The sequence below is a fragment of the Taeniopygia guttata genome, chromosome 10 (assembly GCF_048771995.1).
Source record: "Taeniopygia guttata chromosome 10, bTaeGut7.mat, whole genome shotgun sequence".
NCBI lineage: Eukaryota > Metazoa > Chordata > Aves > Passeriformes > Estrildidae > Taeniopygia > Taeniopygia guttata.
The window spans coordinates 16,246,706-16,267,885 of NC_133035.1; the positions used below are offsets into that span (position 1 = coordinate 16,246,706).

Sequence of the window (21,180 nt, forward strand, 5' to 3'; positions counted from 1 at the left end):
ACAAATGATTATTGCAACGGATTTTTGGTAATGAAAAAATGTGGAGTACCTCTTTCGAGCTGGGATCTCAGGGGCAGTGAGAGAGAGAGAGAGAGAGGGGGAGAGGGAGAGAAGGAGAGAGAGAGAAAGAGATTGCTGATTAGCTCGGATTCTTTCCCAACTTGCTTTAGCGTGTGCTTGCGTTCCCTGCCGACCCTACACAGGACACTATATATTTTTTCCCCTTCGGTGCATGTGTTGATAGTCCAGCCTGTAGTTGTTTGCGGTTGGCTTTTTTTTTTTTCCTTTTCGTTTTTTTTTTTCCTGCCGGGGAGGGGGGAGGTGGGAAAGGGGGGGAGGGGGGGGCTGAAATCCGTCGCATCCATCCTACCCCCAACAGTCATTAACTTAGGAGATTTCCCTCTTTTTTTTTTTTTTTTTTTTTTTTTTTTTTTTTTTTTCTCCCCAATTGGAAGGGTGGGTTGTGAATATTTTTCCCCTCTTTTTTTTTTTTTTTTTTTTTTTTTTTAAGTCTCGCCTTTCCAGCTCCAAACAAGGTGTAGCGAGACGCTCTTCCTTCTAAGGAATGAAATGAGACAAGGATCACTCAAAGACATCTCCTACCTTGGGCTTGGGGATTTTTTCTTAAAGGCAAGGCGCACATTCCTAAGCAGCTGTGTACAAAGCCCCCCCTGAAATCTTGTCTGTGTAAAGTTAGAGTGTGTTCAGGGTGTTTTTTTTTTTCCTCTCTCTCCCAAGGCTGATCGCTAATAATACATCGAAAGCACTTCCCTTTAGGTTGTGGGAAATCTATTCCCTTCACCTTGCTTCCTTTTTTTCCCCCCCTGAAGGCTGTAACTTTACTTTTTTTTTTCTCTCTCTCTCTTTTTTTTTTTTTTTTAATCAGTTTGCACAATCGCTTAGATAAACACCAAGAAGGAGACTTCTCTATAATTACCCAACGCACATCTTTCTGGGGGGCAAACAGCGGTCTGATTTTTTTTTTTTTATTTGTTTGTTTCACCTGCCAAACTAAAGGAGAGGTAGAAAAAGGAAGATGCAAGCGATTTGGGACCTTGAACAAGGCAAATATGGTTTTGGTATGTTTACTTATAGTTTTTTTTCTTCTTCTTTGACACTTTTTTCGGGCAATGTGTTGTGATTCTTATGTTTCTCTTTTAAGGAAAACAAAAAATCCAAAAAAGCAAATGTTAGCTAACGTGCGTCTTAAAGGATCGTTTCTAAGGTTACGTGGGTTGCTCTAAGGAGGGGAAGAGGGGAGGGGGGCAGACCCAAGTATGTGTAATTGCAGCACCATCAGTTAGCACGTCCTTTAGCTAAATAAAGCAAAGCAGCAAACAAACAAACAAGCCAACAAACCCAAGGAGCGGAGCGGGTTGGCAGGTCCGAGGCGGAGCCGCTCCGAGTCATTTCCCCGGTAGCGGCGGCCGGGAGCTGCCCGGTACCGGGGCTGCTCGGGCGGAGCGGGGAGAGCCGCTCCGGAGGCTGCGAGGGCAGGACGAGGCTCGGAACTTAAGGGATGGGTGTTCAACTACCCCGCGATCGCGTCTCTGTGTGCAGCGTTTGTTTTGGGGGGGAGAAAGAAAAAAAAATTTAAAAAAAATTAAAAAAAAAAAAAAGAAGGGTCGGTGGTGAAGGTAAAGAACCGAGATCCCCTCTCCCCCTCCGGTCCCTTCGCTGGCTAAGCAAGTACAATGGAAAGAAGCTGGAATATACTCACCATCCGAAGGTGTGGTTGGCAGTTCGGCTGAGGCTTTAAGGCAATAATTTATCCTTTTCTTTTTTTTTTTTTTTTTAAGTATTATTGCAAAAGACGTGGATCTGACTTTAGGCAGCAGAAGTGTTTTGCTCTGACAACAGCAAGCGAGGCTCGGATCCTCGTTAAAAAAAAAAAAATCACAAAACAGGATCTCTTTCCCCCCCCCCCCCCCCCCATCCCTTACCACTATCCCTTAAAAATACCTATTCGGCACAGCTCTCGCAGAAACCCTGATGCAGAAATCTTATAGTCCGGTCTAGGAGTGCCCAAGCCAATTAATTTTAAATCCTTAGGAATTAATCAGATTAAAATGTACAGAAGTTTCATTCTCGTATGCATACGTGAGCCAAAAGTCGTTTCCCTTTAAGAGATCCTTTTCTTTTAAAGTTGAATTTTAGGCAGATAAGAGACTTACACTAGGGGGCAGCCAGATACTGTACTTGCTCCAATCTTAAGCAATTTTTTTTCCTCTCTCACAGCATATGCTCTGATTTAGCACTGTAAATTTTTCAGAGGACCCAACTCTGACAGCCCCTGGTGATTTTCAAAGTACCACAAGCCAGTGGTTAAAAATTGCATTGACTTGGAAGTTCAGAGGCACACAATAGGAGCCACTTTCCCTATTCATGGAACTTCAGTGTGGTGGAAGAGAAAAACACACACATACTACATTGAGGGAGAAGAGGAATTCATTGAATTCTGTTAGACGTAACTGCTTTCCACTGAGTTCAGAGCGAAACTCGGTATTTGTTCGATGCTGTATTCATATTGCGATTTAATCTAGAAAGAATTAGAGGACTGTTAGGCAGCTTTCTGCCAGGAAAGCAGCTTCCCCCTCCTTCCTCCTCTCTTTTTGAAACCTAAAGATTTACACCGGCTCTATCCCCAACTCAATTTTAGCAAAATAAATCCTTCCACTCCCTCTCATTAAAATAAATTTACATCTGCAGTAAAATGGCAGGAGGGATGCGTTTGTTTATTTGGAAAACCAACACGGTCTCACTTTTAAACCAGAGCATTTCTATTGTCATTAGCCTCGGAGAAGGACAGTGGAGAATCTCCCGCTTCCTTGCGAAGCGCTCAGGTTTCGAGGATTATTTAGCGAAATTAGCTGCAGTTCATTTTTACATTCATCTCTTCTGTCTCAACCCACTCGCAGGGGTGTTTTCAAATAAATAGCAAAGCATCTAATGGTGCTAATAGATAGTTATATCGCTGCATCCCTCGAAGAGCAAATAGTTAATCTGGGGCATTCTTCATTAATGCTTGAGCAATCAGCTTATACGGCGGCTTTTAAGCGTATATCAATGGTTTTTCATTTTTACGATCATACGTTCAAACTATTAATATTGTGCGTCCTGTTAAAACCGCTTTCCCTTCTGATTTCTGCATTTGTTAGGACGGCGTTTATGTTTTTTCATATGGTGAATTAATCCTGTTTACTTTGTCAGATTCGAGACAGGAAAGGTTGGTGTTGTGGTTTGGGTTTTGTCTTTTATTTTTTTTTCCTCAGGAAATCCAACATCAGCAACAATCTGTGGCTATTCTGCATTTTGAACCCCCACCTTCTGCTACCCTCCCCAAAAGGTCACCTCCTCAGCTCTGGGTTGTTTGGAAATCATAAGGCAGTTCCCCACATTTTAACCAGGAAAGATTCCTTCCCCATTTTCTGTCTTCCCAGTCCCTCCTGGTCACTGTTTCGGGTAAAGGTTATTTTTTTTGCTCCGTGAGGATCAATGGGAATGCTGCAGCCTTGTCTTTGAAATTGAGTCGCAAAACCCTCTTGGCCCCTGGGGTCTGAGCACGCCAGGTTTCCAGGCAGGACACTCTCAAGTCGAGGTGCTTTTTACAACTTTCCAACCATCTCCGCACCTGCGGCTTTAGCCACACGTATTATTTCTGCGGCAGGAGTGTGTGGGCATGTGGCAACATGAAAAAGTGTGTGAGGAGGTGAGGGGCAATTAATCCCTCCCAGAGCTGTGCCCAGGTCTGTGTCCCCGCGGCCGTGCTCGGTGACCGGCTGGGATGTGAGCGCTCCCGGTCGCGTGTGTTCGCAGAGGAGGAAAGGTCCGGCCGGGCATTTATCTGCTTATGTTAACACGTTTTCTATTTTATCTCTCCGTCCCTTCGCTTGTTCGAGTGTCTTTTGGCCATTTTCACCGGGAGACGGACTCGAGTCCCCGCTCCGCTGGCCGGTAGCTCCATTCAGCGGGAAATAAACCCGCTCCCGTGCTTAGCTCTGTTACCTGCCCGTGGTACAGAACGGAGGTCGTGTTACAGTGTCGGGGTACGTGTGCTCATGAAACCGCGGAACCCGCAAAACCCCGAAATAAAGTTAAAGGGGTGGAGGTGAGGCACGCCGCGGCGATGCCGTGCGGGAGGCACGGCTGTCACGCTCAGCGGAGCGCCGTGCCGGGATCGGCGGCGCCGGCAGCGGAGCGCGGTCCCCTCGCCGGGGTGCGGGCGGGAGCCGGGAGCGCTCGGGCGGAGCGGCGGGGCCGGGCTGTGCGAGCGGCCGGTCCCGGAGCGCGGGGCGCGGGCGCGCTCGGCTCGGCTCAGCGCAGCCCGGCCCGGCTCGGCGCAGCCCAGCCCGGCTCGGGGCAGCCCGGCCCGGCTCGGAGCGGCTCCGCGGGCAGCGGGACACGGGGCGGCCGCGGCCAGCGCAGGTGCCCGGAGCAGCTCCGCCGTGAGACCCTCCCGCACTGAGCTCCCCGACCGCTTTCGGGCAACCCGCGGCCGCCCCTTCCCCGCGGCGCCGCCGCCGCCGCCGGGGCTCGGCTTTACTTTTATTCCGTGGAGTTTTACCTCGCTTTAGCGCCTGCTTTTCCGCTTTGCACCCGCCGCCCCCCTCCGACCCCCCGAGGCCGCGCCCCGGCGGGCAGCCGCAGGTGAGGCGGCGGCGGCGGCGCCGCGCTCCGGGCTCGCCCTCACCCCTGGCCCCGGCGGGGCGGGAGGGCGGCGGGCGGCGCTAGGACCGCGCGGGCGGCGGCGGCGGCCATGGCGGGCGCGCAAGGGCGGCGCGGCCCAATGAGGGCCGGGGGGCGGGGCGCGCGCGCCCGGCCAGTCAGGCGCCGGCCCGGTTGCCTTATAAGGCGCGCGGTCGCCATGGCGACGCGCGCTGAGTTGCAGCAGCCGTGTCAAAGTTCACTCTCCCGCCAGCGGGGCGAGCGGCCGGCGGGGAGCGCGCTCGCCGCTCCTCGGCCCACACGCCGCCCGCACCGCCCGCCCGCCCCGCCCCGCGCCGCCCCTCCCCGCCGCCGCCAGGGGAGGGGAGCGGGGGGGGAGCCCCTGCTTCTTTTTATTTTGGGGCGGGGGGGGTGGGGGGGAGCGCTGGCGCGCTCTCCCCGTGGTGATTTTTTTTTTTTTTTTTCCCCTCCTCCCTCCCTCCCTCCCTCCCTCCCCGGCTGAGGAGCGATGCTGCGCGCTGGGTTATGATCCTTCCCTCTCTCTCTCTCTCTCTCTCTCTCCCTCTCCCTCCTCCTCCTCCTCCTCCTCCTCCTCTCCTCCTCCTCCTCCTCCTCCCGCTCCCCTCTTTTATCATCCTGGCTGGCTGGGCGCTGCTGCGCTGGCGAGTTGACTCCTTCCCTCCCCCCCGCCCCGCGGCCCCCCTCCCCCTGCCCGCGCCGTGAGCACCGGCGGCGCGGAGGCGAGAGCCCACTTGCGAGGCGGCAGAAGCAGCATAAGGCAGCGCGGCGGCGGCGGCGGCAGCGGCGGCGGGAGCGGCGGCGGCGGGAGCGGCGGCAGCGGCACCCGAGCGGCGGCGGGAGCGGGAGCGGCGGCGGGGACGCGGCGCGGCGGGAGCGGCGAACCGGCGGAACGGGGCAGAGCGGAGCAGAGCGGCGGCGCCGGAGAGGAGGAGGAGGAGGAGGAGGAGGAACAAATAAACAATCATAATAATAATTCATAATAATCGTAATCGTAACGATAATAAGAATTTTTTTATAAAACAAAAAAAAAAAAAAAAGAGCGAGGAGGAGGAGAAAAAAAAAAAAAAAGCCAACAGCCCCCCCACACCCCCGAGCCCAAAAGAGGGAGCGAGAGAGAGCAAGAGCGCAGCGGCCGGGCGGAGCGGCGGAGAGGAAGAATTAAAGCGAGCGAAGGAGGGAGGAGAGACAGAACAGAGAGAGAGGAGGAAAGAGGAGGAGGAGGAAAAAAAAAAGCCCACAAAAACAAAGCGATCGCAGTTGATGTTGCTGCTGCAAGCTGGACTTCCAAAAACTACGGCGAGACCGACCGCTCTCCGCGCCGAGAAGAGTCTCCTCCGCTGTGCGTGTTTTTTTCCGCTGTGTGTGTAATCTTTAACCTTTTATTCATTCTTATTTTGATGGCTTTCCTGAATGGCTGACTGCGAGCTTCCCTGGACCTGGCCCCCAGACACCCGCCTCTCCTCCTTCAACTACTCTGCTGCAGATCAGCTCTAAGAGAGAGAGAGGGAGATCTTTGAAGAGATTTTTTTTTTTTTTCTCCTCTCTCTCTCTCTCTCTCTCCCCCTCTCTCCCCCACCCCCACCACCCCTTTACTTTGCTCTCCTGGAGCCCAGACAATCGACTCGCACCTCGCCCCCCCGCACACACACCTCCATCGCCCCGTGCTTCTGCACCTTTGCCGGTACCGGGAGATCCCCCCCACCCCGACCCTCCTGAAAAAAAAAAAAAAAAAAAAAGAAAAGAAAAAAAAAGGCAAAACAACAAAAGAGAGAGAGGGAAAGAGAGAGAGAGAGAGGGGAGGACAAAAAATAAAAAGACTGCTGCAAAGCTGATCTGAAAAGCAAAGCAAACAAACTTTGAAAATAAAGGGGGAACAGGAAGTTTGGCAACGGTGTCCAATAGATATGGCAATGGTAGTCGGTGCGTGGCGAGACCCCCAGGACGATGTGCCCGGAGCTCAGGGAACGCAGCCTTCGCAAGCCCCGCCGGTGCAGGGACCCCCGGCCGGGGCCCCGCACACCCCACAGACCCCGGGGCCCGGGGGCCCTCCCAGTACGCCAGCCCAGACCAACCCGCCGAGCCAGCAGAACCAAGGAGACAAGCAGCAGCAGCAGCAGCACATTGAATGTGTGGTTTGTGGGGACAAGTCTAGTGGCAAACATTATGGCCAGTTTACCTGCGAGGGTTGCAAGAGTTTCTTCAAGCGGAGTGTAAGGAGGAATCTCAGCTACACTTGTCGTGCCAACAGGAACTGTCCCATTGACCAGCACCACCGCAATCAGTGTCAGTACTGCCGCCTCAAAAAATGCCTCAAAGTTGGCATGAGACGGGAAGGTATTGGGATTTCATTTGTTTTGCAAATTTTTTTTTCGCTCGCTGCGTTTTGGGGTTTGTTTGGTTTTCCTTTTTTTTTATTATTTTTTAAATAATATATATAATTACTCTTAGTATTTTTAACCTTCCTCTCCAAACCCCAAACCCAACCAGAACCTTTCCTCCCCCCTACCCACCCCCCTCGAATAAACCAGCCAGAAACTTTCTCGTAATGAAAGAAAGCGGTGTTGGGGAGGGTGGGCAGGGAGGCAGGGGCTCTCGCATGCTTTCTCCTGCACTCGTAATTGATTTGTGTTTGTTTTGATTTTGCTGATGGAGGTTTATTGAAAGTGGATTTTTAGTTTCACGCTGCTTAGGAGCGAGATGATGATTCTGACGTGTGGTTACTTTTCCTTCGTGTTTCCTCCTGCATGCTCAGCCTTAGCCCCCGTGCCCCGAGCAGCCCTGTGTGTGTGTGTGTGTCTGTGCGTGTGTGTACACACACACACACGGAGCCTCCCGAGATGCACACACACATACACACACACAAACACACATATATATATCCTCCAGCACCCTGCCTTAGATTGCAATTTTACACAGGCGGTTCAAATTACTATTACAATGGGACTCACCCTACCGAGGCTCTACAGCACTCCACTGTGGATTCCCAGCCGGATTTTTCCTCCTTTAAAATTATAAATACATACACACACACATCTCCACGCGTGTGTGTGTGTGTGTATATACACACTGCCGTGTGCCTGCCTTTCCTGGTTGTTATTACCTCACTTTTCTCTTCTTCCTCTTATTTTCTTGTTCCTCCGGGAGAGGCAGGAGGAGGTAGAAGGGATGGGGTGGGGGGTGTAAGGAGCAGTCCAGAAGTAAGTGTGGGGTGCTCGGATCTCTGCAAGTGGAGTCTTTGTGATATAAAATTAGACGGGAAATGTGAGCCTGCAGTTTTCCAGTGCGTGCTCTGTGTCTGGACGCTGCTATGTAGGTTAAGGGTGAGGGGGCTTGGGACTCGCCGGGCTCCTCTCTTTGTGTTTCTGCAAGAGTAACTAACCTTGGAATACAGGCAGTAACAAATATAAATCAAGCACATTTTTAGGCGTTCTCCCTTCTTGTCGTCTCTCTGCCTCTGAGCCCTTTTTCTCTCTCCTTTTTCTCTCGCTGTCACCGTGTAAATTTATTAACAAAATGAAAGGCCCACTTTCCATGGGCAGCGGGGGAAGGTGCCTTTGGATAATGCTCTCAGCCTCACCAGGGGACCTGCCGGGGATGTTGTGGGGTGATTTTGCCTCCTTTGGTATTTTTTACGAGAGGGGGGGATGTATAATACCAGCAGCAACGATGTATTCAGTGGGCGAGAAACGCGTGTGGGACCAGAGCCGGGGATTTCGAACTGAAGTGTTTCTTCCTTCTCCCCTCCTCCCTCCCCATCCCGCTCCCCCAGCCTCAAATCAATGAGCTGGTTTAGGTGTAATGGAGAAAAAACACACAAAGACGTGTCCTGCATCTCTTGAAGGAGGGGGTGGCGGTGCAGGGGAGGGGGGATAACTGGACTGTGGTGTGTTTTGGGAAGTGAGGAGCTGGGCTCCCACAGCAGCCCTGGCCGAGCCCACAGCGTCCCTCAGCTTTTGTTGTTGCTTGACTTGACCCCAGAAGTGCGGAGCCTTAGAGCGGGCCCGGGGCTGAACTCTGCCTGGGAAAATGCATGTTCCCCCCGAAGCTGGCCGGGCGCGGGGTCACACAGGCACGCACAGGCACACAAAGCAGGCTGTATTTGAACCGATGGTCGCAATTCAGATATTAATAGCTGTAGTTTCTTCTTTATTTACTGCAGCGGTCCAGAGGGGCAGAATGCCACCCACACAGCCAACTCATGGTCAGTTCGCCTTGACAAATGGGGACCCTCTCAACTGCCATTCCTACCTATCCGGATATATCTCCCTTCTTCTGAGAGCAGAGCCCTACCCCACCTCCCGCTTTGGCAGTCAGTGCATGCAACCCAACAACATCATGGGCATCGAGAACATTTGTGAACTGGCAGCTAGGATGCTCTTCAGCGCGGTGGAGTGGGCCAGGAATATCCCCTTCTTCCCAGACCTCCAGATCACAGACCAGGTGGCCCTCCTGAGGCTGACCTGGAGCGAGTTATTTGTCCTCAACGCTGCCCAGTGCTCCATGCCCCTCCACGTAGCTCCGCTCCTGGCAGCTGCTGGCCTCCACGCTTCGCCAATGTCTGCTGACCGAGTGGTCGCCTTTATGGACCACATACGAATCTTCCAAGAGCAAGTAGAAAAACTGAAAGCATTGCATGTCGACTCTGCAGAATATAGCTGTTTAAAGGCCATAGTCCTCTTCACCTCAGGTAGGCGGCATTTCTTTGCTCCTTTTTTTTTTTTTTTTTTTTGGTTTTGTTTTGTTTTGTTTTTCTCTCCTTCCCCGGGCCCCCCTTGAGAACTGTTTGCTCTTGCAAAGTGTTATTGCCTGCACCCCATCCCCTGCTCCCTGCCCCCCGAGAACCAGCGCGGTCTCTTTTCCTTTTAGGAAGCGGTGCCCTGTGCTCTCCCCTTCAGGGCCTCGGATCCGAGCATCCCATCTTCTAGGGAGTGCAAATCAGGAAAAAAATAAAATCAAAATAAAATACACACACACCTTTTTTTTTTTTTTTTTTAAAGAAAAAACCAGACAGCCAAAATACACCCCAACCCTTGCTGAATAATGCTGGGGACTGGGAAAGAAGGGGCCCGGGAAGAGGCACCCATTCGCCACGAGAGACTGCGCTCTTCCCATTGAAAATAATATTTTATTTAACAGTATAGCTCTGGGTTGTTGCATTTAATGACACGCATCCGAACAGCAGCAAAATCTGTTTGATGTTGTTAAATACAAGTCGTCCTATCAGTGAAACCACTTTAAAAAGAGGATCGTTTTATGGGCAGCCAGGAAGGGAAAAAAGCCCTGCAGGATTAAAAATTGAATAAAAAAAAAAAAAAAAAAAGTTAAATGCACAAATCTGAGTTTAAAATATGTTCCCTGCCATCTCATAAAATAAAATAAATCAACTTTGCGAAGAGCTGTCTCTGATTTAAACAGAATGTGGCAGTGAGCAGTTCTGTGTCATTTAAGCTAAGGGGAAAAGTTTGCATTTGTACCCAGCAGGAACTGCATAGTCCAAAGCGAGTAGCGGGTGCGAAAAGATCATTACCATAAGCAGCCAGGGATAGTATGGAAAAGTAAGAGGAGGCTGAAGCTGCCGCTCCGCGGTGTAATTCCGGGGTGGCACAACCATGACTCTCCCGAGGAAAAGACCTCGAGGTGTTTCTTAGATAATCAAAGAGGGGAGGAGGGGGGGGGAAATATGTGTCAACTTTTGCTGCCTAGAAATAGTGCATGAGTTATAAAGCAATAATTGAGTGCGTTGTGAAATCTAATTAGCTTGCACTAGAGTTTAACCTGGGTGAGTAATAATCCTGATATTAACTCTGGAGGCTAAATTTTTTTTTTTTTTCTTCTGAGGGGAAAAAAAAAAATCTGCTCGCTAATTTGTGCAATACGTTATCTCAGATGACTAACTTTGAGGTTGCACCGGCAACCCAGTGTGCTGGAGCCCTCGAAGTTTGGGGATTAAATTTAAAAATACATATATTTCGCCTGTAACTCCTTCGGACGCTTGGGAAAGTGGCCACGCGATAAACATATGAATGGAAGCAGGACCTGCAAAATAATTACTCATCAGAGTTTTTTAAAGCCTGATATCAGGAAACAGGAAAAAAATGTAGTTTATGTGGGAAAAGAAGGGCTCACAATCCGTTCCTTGTTGTGTTAAAGGGGGTCTGGGGAACGAAGTCATTTTCTGGACTTTGTCCAGGTTCTGGGTCGTGACCTAAACTTCCTTTTATATATTATTGCTTTACACATAAAAAACTTCTCCTTTTTTTTTTTTACCCTCCCCCCCCCCCCCCAATTACTGGTGCTAAATCCTGAGGTGATCAATGAGCAGGGCGCATCTAGCCACAGGGAGACAGGGATCCCGAGTGGGAAGGGGTGTCCGTGGGGTGCTTATTTTATTTTTCTATCGTTTTTCTAGGATGCATTTTCCTCTCCCTCGCTCAGCCGCTCAGCGAGGATCCCACACACGCTCACATCCCTCCCCAGCCCCTGCCCAGCTCACACCCACACCAAGGAGTTTATTTCCAATCCTGCCTTTTCTCCCAAATCACTTTTTTTTTCTTTTTTTTTTCCTTTTTTTTTTCTTTTTTTTTTTTTTTTAAGCCTTCTGAGAAAACAATCGTCCGATCCTGTCGTAACTGTTTAATTTATGACTATTTTCAAAATGGGAGGCCTGGCGTGTAAATTGCCTCCCAACTAGATAAACGTTTCTTGTTATCTGATTCTGGGCAAGACAGCCTCATGCAAAAAAATATAGGGTGATGCTTGCAGCTTCTGCAGCACCCCAATAACCCTCCCTGATGTAAAGCAGACACACATAGATGTATATAATGTTTGCTGCAGCCTCTTTTAAGAGGGAGGGGGGAAAAATCTGGGTTCTAATGACTCGCAGAATATGCATGTGTTAGCCCTGTGCCTAGGAAAGCCACAGGGAGGTCAGGTCACAACCTGTGCTCTTTCAGCACAGACGTCTCTGATTTAAAGGGAACTTATTGTATTTTAGCGTATCAGGGAAAAAAAAAAAAAAAGAAAAAAAAAAAAAGAAAAAAATGTCCAGACCCTATCAGGGAGTTTTCTTCTTGTAAGGGCCTTTAGGTTTAAAAAGAAGAAGAAGAGGAAAAAAAAAAAAAAAAAAAAGAGGGGGGAGTGGAGGGGGGGAAGAAAGAAAGAGAAAAGAAAAGAGGGGGGAAAAGAAACAGCTCAAATGAACAGAGAGATCACAGTTTGCATGGCTGCCTCTGAATAGGCTAAACTGACAAGATCAGTTTTAAAGGGCCACTTAAATCAGTTTCAAAGACTGAAGAAAAACGCGTTGTCTTCTTTGGGGGAGAATCTGTTGCTGGATCCGGGGCGCCATTATCTTTGGCTGGGCCAGTTTTTTATTATTATTATGATTTCTATCACTATGACTAGTAGTCCTTCTCTTTGCAGGGTTAGGCTCCCCCCAATTATTTTCCAAGAAGGGGGGGTGTGGAGAAATAGTGGCTCCCTTTCCCCCTTTTCGACTCAAGCCTTCCCCGCCCCCCCAGCCTTTCCCCCAAAAAATACAGAGATGTGGAATTAGGCTTGGCCAGCACCTCCTTGCCACCCCTCAGGTCTGTGGTGCCATTAGAAATCTCCACTCTGGGAGCTGTGCTCAGTCCTAAAGGAGACCCTCTAGAAGAGAGAGAAACCCAGAAATACAGACACACACATGCACAGAGAGATTGTCCCTTTTGGTAAAACCCACTTAAACTCTGGGGTGCAAGGTGATGGCGCACGATCGACTCTTAAACCTAGACATTAAAAAAAAAAATCAAATTAAAAACATTTAAAAAAAAAACAACCACAAACCACCAAAACCTTTTTAATCTGATTATTGCTTTCTTTTTTTTTTTTTCATTTTCTTTCTTTTTTTTTTTTTTTTTTTTTTTTTAATACACTTTCTTCTAGATGCCTGTGGTCTCTCTGATGTAGCCCATGTTGAAAGTTTACAGGAGAAGTCACAGTGTGCTTTGGAAGAGTATGTTAGGAGCCAGTATCCCAACCAGCCAACACGATTCGGGAAGCTATTACTACGTCTCCCCTCCCTTCGCACTGTCTCCTCTTCTGTCATAGAGCAATTGTTTTTCGTCCGTTTGGTAGGTAAAACCCCCATAGAAACCCTAATCAGGGATATGTTACTGTCTGGCAGCAGTTTTAACTGGCCTTACATGTCCATTCAATAAAACATTCAAGAGAGAGAGAGAGAAAAAAAAAAAGAGAGAGAAAACAAAAATACATCAAGACAAAAATTTAAAAAAAAAAAATTTTCAAAATTGAGAAGGGAGATGAGAGTGAAAGGAAAGCAAATGACATTTGGGTTCTGGTTGTTTCTTAAATTTCCTTCTGCTAAGAAAGGATGTAAAAGGATGTTACAAGTTTGCTAAGAGAAGACAGGAAAAAATTAATGGACTGTGAATTAAAAAAAGAGACTGTCAAATGAACTTTTACAGAATGCATTAAAAACTCCCGTGTTGTTCAGAAAAAAAACTTGCTACTTATCATTTTTTTTGTAAAAAATAAAAAAGAGGGAAAGAAAAAAAGAAAGAAGAAGAAAAGAAACGATGGTGGGCTTTTTCTTTTTTTCTTTTTTCTTCTTTTTTTTTCTTTTTTTTGGGGGGGTAAACTTTTTAAAAATCTCGCTTAAAGTGCATTTAAAGGAAATTTGGAGAAAATTAGCAGAACGGAAGAAAGTGAGTCTTTTTTTTCCAAATTATTAATTGTCCTATGTGTCTATGTACCTATAGCTGTTCTTTTTTGTATTTTTCTGGTTTCAAACCAGTTTATTCTGTGGTTCTATAATAATTTTTGATATAACCTTGGCTTCTTTAAAAAAAAAATAAACTGTGTATCCTTAAAATATATGTTCTGAAAGAATTAAAACTGAGTCCACGAAAGTATCATAGGAAGAAAAGGAAAAGAGAAAAAAAAAAAAAAAACCCTCAACAACACAATGATGGAAGCGCACTTAAGGTGGTGACCCAAAATCTAGCTTGAAGCTGAGAGAGCTATAATTATATAGACCCGAATGAACCACACGTGTCATATAACTCCCCCCAAATCTAGGTTTTTTTGATATTTCGGACAGAAAATGAACTGTGGGGATTTATTATAGGTAGAAGGATTTTGTGTCCAAGACACACTACGGTTTTGATTAAAAAAAAAAAACAAACAAGCAAACAAGCAAAGTGAACTTTTGTAATTTGAATTGGGTTCCACATAGTTCATCATGAATTGTTATTAAACTCCTCTATCTGTTTGTATATTTGCAAGCCCTTTGTATTATAATAATTGTTGATATTTTCCCTTTTTAAAAAATACCATTGAAATCAGCATGACAAAATAACACTGTTGGCACTTATAGATAACGTGATTGATTCAGTATCTTAGAGTTTACAGTTTTGTGTTTAAAAAAACTGAAGGTTTTTTTTTTTTTAAGTGCAACATTTCTGTATACTGTAAAAGTTATAATAACTGAACTGTTTGGTCGAGTCTTTGTGTGTTATATTCCAAGGAAAATTGAAAGTATTCAGAAATTAAAATATTATTTGATATCTGAAACTTGTTTGGCTGTCATAAATGTCTTTCAGAAACCACATTACTTCTCTATAGTTTGCAGTCATTTCAGTCCATAGGCGATTGATTTGTTTACTTGTCACAGTAAGTTTGTAGCAGATGTATTGTAGTGTATTTACCTGTTTAATTCCGGGATGGGGGTGGAGGACTTAAGTTCGTGGTTTATCTCTGGTTTTAGGAAGTACTATGCTGAAATGGTAAACCATCAACCCCCATTCATCTAATCCTCCTGTTAATTAAAAATGGATTTTCTGGGGAAAAAAAAAAAAAAAAAAGGCCCTTATTTTTGTCACACTTAAGTGCCTGCGTAGGAAAGGTATTGTTGTGAAAAAGTATTAGAAATCTGGAGATCAGTATCTATTTTATGATCAGAATGGGGCGAAAAATCTTTTGTAAATGTCTGACATACGCGCACAAGATCATTCAAGCAAGGTAATAGCAGTATTGTAAATATAGGTCAGTTGTTTGCAATGAGTTTTCTTTAAGTATGTGTGATTTTTTATAATACTCCGTAGTTGCCATCTATCGTTGTCATTGAGAGGTCTTCAAATGGAGTGGCTTTAGCTTCTAGCACTGAGGAGTCGGTTTTTAATGTATATATACTCTCAAGTGGATTTCTTTTTTTTTTTTCTTCTTTTTTTTTTTCCTTTTTTTTTTTTTACCTTAGACTGTGAAAGCATGACCACAGGTCATCTCTCTCTTTTACATATGGGCTCCATGTCTGTGTGTTTGCTGGCAGGCAGACACGCGTGGGCGTCCATGGGTGTCCCCTGTGGTGGCACAGGGCCCTGTCCTGCAGCCCTGGCACCGCACTGGGACCTGCCTGGGCGGGTGGCATAGGACTGGACACACCACTGGGGCACTGAGTGCTATCCCGAGCAGGCAAAAAAAAAAAAAACCCACAAAATAACCCAACCCAAACCTGAAGGAAGGCAAGATGATGTGGTTTTTGCAAGGGGTTGATATTTTATTTCGTGTGTGTGCGTGTCATTTATTTTTTTTTTTCTCTTTTCTTTCTCTCTCCCCCCCGCCCGCCCTCCCCTTGGTCTGTAGCAGATGCTTTGTATGTGAAAGCTTGCAATTTTGTTCTTGTCTGAGGCTTCCCCCTCTCCCTTTTTACCACACGTAACTACACCATGTTGTGGTTTCACAAAAAGAGAGAGAGGGAGGGAGAGAGATCATTCTGTAAAGTCGATTAAACCCTGATCTTTAGTGTGTTCCAGTTAGACACATCTGTACTGGGGGCTGAGGGGCGTATGACTGTGAATTTGAGCAGAGTTTTACATCTGAATCATGGCTCCTTTTCTATAAATATATAAATATATATAAATATATAAATATACTATTATTGCAGGGGAATTGCTGACCTCTAGATTTAGCTTTTTCTATTGCAAGTGCTATCCATGTGAGTGTGTGTGTGTGAAGTTTTTATGCTTACTAAGAACACAGGATCTTGACTTGTTTGTTTTGTGTTAGTTTATTGTAAACAACCATTTGTTGTAAATTGTTATTGGCATTAAATTATAATTTATGATTTTCAAATCCAAAACATTCTCTGCTTTTTATGTTTTAAAGCCTGTAAGCTATCTCTGTATTTATAAGTTTCTTGCAGCGAGCTTTGGTTCACAGAGAATAATATTAAACAGAAAATGCACCAGGGTTAAATAAAAACACACACACACACACACACACACACACACACACGCACGCACACACACAAGCCCCGTGTATATATGTTTGGAATGCTCAGAGGAGGATTTGTTTAGGGACTTCAGTTAGTTTTAAGTTTATAGCGTTTAAAGAAAGTTTTTCTTTTCATGCTGAGTTAGAACAAAAGATCTATCCAAAGATTGAATTGGACAAAAGAGGAGGGTTGGGATGGAGAAGCTTGTTCTATGTTGAATTGAGGAGATCCTTTTTTTTTTTTTTTTTTTTAAGAAAAGGAAAAAAAAAAAAAAGCTGTTAAACATGGCGACTCTTTCCCTCTAAGTGTCTAATTTATTTTCTTTTCCTTGCGGTTCCCCCACTTCCCAACCCTCCCTTTTATTATATTTTCTGCTTTAATCTGCTCTTAGCTCGCTCTATTCCTTCCCCCCCACCCCTGCCACCGGCACTGGCGGGGAAAGACCCAAAGGCGACCCGGAACGACAGCGAGAGCTGCGGAGCCGCCCGCGGTGCGACCCGGAGCTCGGGAAAGGTTCTTCTTCACCCCCTTCCCCTTCCTCCTCCTGCTGCTGCTCTCGCAGAGCTCCCGCGGGGCGCGGAGGGGGCGCGGGAGGAGGCGGCTCCCCAAGTTCAGACAAAAGCGGGGCCGGCGCCGGAGGAGGCGGCGGGCGGGCGGTGCCACCCGCGCGTGTCCGCGCGTGTGTGTCCGCGCGTGTGCCCGCGGGGCCGGCCCGCTGGGAGGTTGCATTTTATTTATTATTTTGGAGGGGTTTTTTTTTTTTTGGAAGGTTTGGAGGAGGAGCGGGAGGTTGCGCGGCCGCGGGGGTGATACGCGTGGGAAAGTGCGGGTCGGTGAGCTCGGCCAACATGGCGGCCCCGCGCAGCGCCCGCGGACCGGGGAGCGCCGGGCCGGGACCGGAGCTGGGACCGGGACCGGAGCCGGGCTGGGACCGCGGGCGGCGCTTCCCCCGAGCCCGGCTGGGACAGCGGGGTCACACCGAGCCCGGCTCCATCCGCGTGTCAGTGACCTGTGGAAGCGTCTCCCCCGTGCGAGGCGGCGCGGTGCGCGGGGTCACACCGAGCCCAGCCGGGATAACGGGGTGACACCGAGCCCGCTGGCATAGCGGGGTCACACCGAGCCCGGCCGGGATAACGGGGTCACACCGAGCCCGGTTGGCACAGAGGGGTCACACCGAGCCCGGCCGGGATAACGGGGTCACACCGAGCCCGGCCGGGATAACGGGGTCACACCGAGCCCGGCTGGCATAGCAGTGTCACACCGAGCCCGGCTGGCACAGCGGGGTCACACCGAGCCCGGCTGGGATAGGGGGTCACACCGAGCCCCGTTGGCACAGCGGGGTCACACCGAGCCCGGCTGGGATAACGGGCTCTGCGCGGCATCCTCGGCATGGGCCAAAAAAAAAAAAATAAAACCAATTCAATAAAAGATAAAGGAGAGAAAGAACCAGTGATAGCGAGGAAAAGGCAAGGAGAAAATGGGATGTTTCCAGGCGCTCCGTAACCGCCGCTGATAAGGAGCGGGATGTGGGAATGGAGATGGGTTTTATTTTTATTTCTTTCGCCTCTCTCTCTCCCTTTTTTTTTTTTTTTTTTTTTTTTTTTTTTAATTAAAACTTTAGTGGGTCCTGGGGATCGCGATCGCTTCGCTTTGCTTTGTAGAATGGAAAGAGATACACGGAGAAATGCAGGCCTTGTCAGGATTTATTGAAGTTGGGTTTAAAAAACGTGCTTCAGATGATTTTTCCCATTTTCTCAGATTTCAAAGGCTCCCCGCAGTGCGGCTGCCTAATTAATGGTGAAATTCAACTAAATCTAATTATGCAGTAATTTTAAAGCAGTTAGTCCTGGGCGCTGCTTTGTAATAGGAACCCAGTTTTTAAAGTTTGCTTAATGTGTTGGTTTAGGGAGCTGGGGAGGAGAAGGGTGTAAGGGACAGAGCTGTGGGGTTGGTTTTTTTTTTCCCTCTCCCCTTTCCCCCCCCCCCCACACCTTTTGTAAAGCAAAGAAATGCAAAATATAAACCCAAAACAGCCAGCGAAAGGCAAGGAGAGAGGCTGTCTTATCCCCCCCGTATGTGATACGGGTATTGAGTGAGAAGCACCAGCGAAAGTGTAAATAACACAGTAGTTAATAGGGACCATAAAGGTATTCCTGGCCTGTGGATTTCCAAGTGCCGAGCTGGTTTAGAGAGGATCTTGAATCCTGCGGTAATAAAGGGGCAACGGAGACACACAGCGTCTCTTCTTGGGAAATAGAAACCAGATTTCTGCTATTGAACATCTATTGTCATTAAGAGGAGAGGCTTGTGCTGGCGAAGTTATAAATCTTATCACCCTTTTGATAACACAGTTGTAATCAGTTAGCATCGCATTCAAACCCAATTGTAAAACTGCCTAATTTAATATGTCATACATGTCATTAAAACTTTATTTTTCCCACTTCTCTTTTTTTCCTCCCCTCTCTCTACCCATCCCCCCCCCCACGTAAAATGTCAACAGATCTGGCTGGTAACGTGCAGCAGGGAGAGCCCGAGGTGGCTGCGCTGCTCCGGGGGCGAGCCCGGTGCTATGATGAAGAGGGTTTGCTTTCTTCCCATCTAGGTAATCGGAAGCGTTTCTATCATATTAGGAGTATAGGGGGTAAAAAATAATAATAATAAAAATAGAGGTGGGTGGGAGGCAAGGGAGAGAGGAAAATGAAATCCTTCTCCTTCCCTCAGAATTGCCATCGCTCAATGAAGTTCTTTGAAAGAAACTTGTCTTATGATTAGCTAAGCAAACACATCTGCTTTCCTAGTTTGGGCTTAGCTAATTATCAAAACAAAGGGGCCGTTTCTTCTTCTACCTTGCTGGAAAGAAGATGTTATTTCAGGAGTCCTGTCCCTCCTCCTCCCCCCTCATCCTCACACACCCGCAGCCCCCGTCCCAGCCCTTCCCAGCGAAGCACCACGCTCCTTTTATTGGGATTACCGATGGGGAAATGAGTTTGCGCACTCCTCTTCCTAATGTTAAGCTTTATCATTACCTTCCTTGGAACAATATTTTTCCAACCAAATGTCCCTGCGGCAGGGCGGAGGGTGGAGGTGGGAAGGGAGGAGGGGGAAGGTGGTTTTGAATTGCGGACCAACTTCGCAGCTATTTGAATCAAGGCTGCACTCGGTTGATTTTAGTTGACAGAGCGTGTGTTGAAGCTGAACTCTATAATTTGCACTTCTGTTCTTTTATTAGACTTGGACAACGAACTAATGAGCTTTCCCCCACCACTGTGTCACTTGTATTTATTTTCTTTCGGAAACTTTTAGATAGAAGAAGTGTTCTCGCAGAAGGGCAGAGGTGGAGGGAAGGTTTCGCGTGGTGGCTATTCATTTATTTATTTATTTTCCTGGAGGTGCAGGGATCAGCCCTGTGCTTGTGCGGATGTCTGTGTGTGTGTGTGTGTCCCTGTCCCCGGTGAAAGGCGACCCAGGCGGTGTTAGAGGAGGAGAAGCTCCGAGATCCGTGTGTTACCCGGGCGGTGCTGCCCTTGCAGTGACTCGGGTGCTGGGAAGGTAACGCGGAGCCGAGCCTTGCGAGACGCCCGAAAACAAAATAAATCAATTTATATGTGGCTAAATCATCGGTCCAGAGGCAGAGGCTCCGCGGTGCGGGCGCGGGGTGGAGAGGAGGGCAGGGAGCGGCGTGAACCCGAATTTGGTCGGATCTCTGCAGGAGCGGGTGGCTTTATGTACCTGAGAGACGCTAGAAGAAAGGGGCTTGAAAGCAAATAGAAAGGTTTTTAATATAGATATATATTTAAGAAAGGGAGAAAAAGCCCAAAGGAAGGGTTTCCATACGCAAAAAAAAAGAGGGTGAAATGTTTGTCACTACATGACCACCAACGCACCAAGCCGTACCCATCGCTCCGAGCCTGCTCCATCCGTGCGAGTCGTGAGATATTTTGAATTTTGATTCCAGCGTGTTTTCTTTGAACTGGGCCTTTCGGTTTATTAAGGCAGGAAGAGGAACTCAGCAATCCTCTTTGAAACACGCTTGGTTTAACTATTTTACACAAGTTTGCCCAGGTCCCTGGAGATTCTCCAGTTGAAGAAGATTGAAATTAGAGTTAAAAGCTGGCGGGGGGGTGGGGTGGGGGGGCTGGGAGGGGGTGTAAGAGGGGTAAGGGGGTGGAGGGCGAGTGTGGAAGAGGGCGATGAATCTATTGTAAATGCTCTCCTGTTTCTTGTGTGTTGGGGAATGGAACAGAAATCTGCGTCGCCTTGTTTGATCCATACGCGCGCATCTGCGTGTGCGAGTGCATGGCTCTTACTCTATATGGAGACATGCACACACATCTCTAGGCCACGATTAATATTCCCAGAAATGCAGGAGAAAAAAGCTGGGATTTAGCGGCCATACGGAGAGGCGCACGCTGCCTGGTTCCCAGCAGCTTCACTCCCAAACTTTGCCTTTTCTTTTGTTTTCTTTCCTTTATTCTTTTTTTTCCCCCCTCCTTCTTGTAAATTGCTGTTAACGTGTGTCTTTATGTTCTGTCTATAACTAGGATGTAATCGGGCGCCCCATGTCTCTCTCTGAAAGCATTTAATAAATGTCTATTAAAGCGCTACAAATGTAAGATAAATTTAGTGGCGCTGCTGTCTCCCTGTATCCAAACGGTAATGATGGATTTATCAACAGGGATTCGCCTTCAGCGCGGTGAGAGAGATTTACTCAACAAATAAGTCGGAAAAGCACCCACCCAAATACAATCATTTATACGGAAACTGATTTCTTTACAGCACCACAGATTCGAGGGAACATACAGCTTATTGCCTTTTTTCCCCTTCGCTTTTTCTTTTTTTTTTTCTTCTCTTTTCTCACCCGTCCTTTTATTTCCCTCCTTTTTAACATAATCAGTGGAGCTGGGAGCGTGTGTTTGTCTCTGTTTTGGGAGTGTTTGCCTGGTTATTGCTGGTGGAAGCTCCCAGACTCGATCAAACCCGGATCAATGCCTAATTTCTCGGCATCACCATCTCCCTTCTCCCCTCTACTTTCACGGGTTTTTTTTTTTTCTTTTTTGCCTTCAGCCCCAAAATATCGAACATACGTGTATTCGGTATCAAAACCCGTCGAGTTTCGAAGTCCAAGATGAATAATAAAGGAGGGGGGGGTTGGGAAATTGTCCCTGAATTATCAGCGTGTCGCTTCATAAATGCTTGCGAGCGGCTCAGGAGCCACAGCACCT

The 21,180-nt window shown here is 47.7% G+C and overlaps 1 protein-coding gene across 5 annotated transcripts; it reads left to right on the plus strand.

Moving 5' to 3' along the window:
* Positions 1-573: 573 nt before the first annotated feature.
* On the plus strand, positions 574-15,823 carry NR2F2 (nuclear receptor subfamily 2 group F member 2). Of its 5 annotated transcripts, XM_012571283.5 has the most exons (4): positions 574-630; positions 1,018-1,079; positions 8,846-9,373; positions 12,610-14,259. In XM_012571283.5, the coding sequence occupies exons 2-4, from the start codon at positions 1,037-1,039 to the stop codon at positions 12,882-12,884; spliced, it is 846 nt and encodes a 281-aa protein (XP_012426737.1). In that variant the 5' UTR covers positions 574-630; positions 1,018-1,036; the 3' UTR covers positions 12,885-14,259.
* The last annotated feature ends 5,357 nt before the right edge of the window (positions 15,824-21,180 follow it).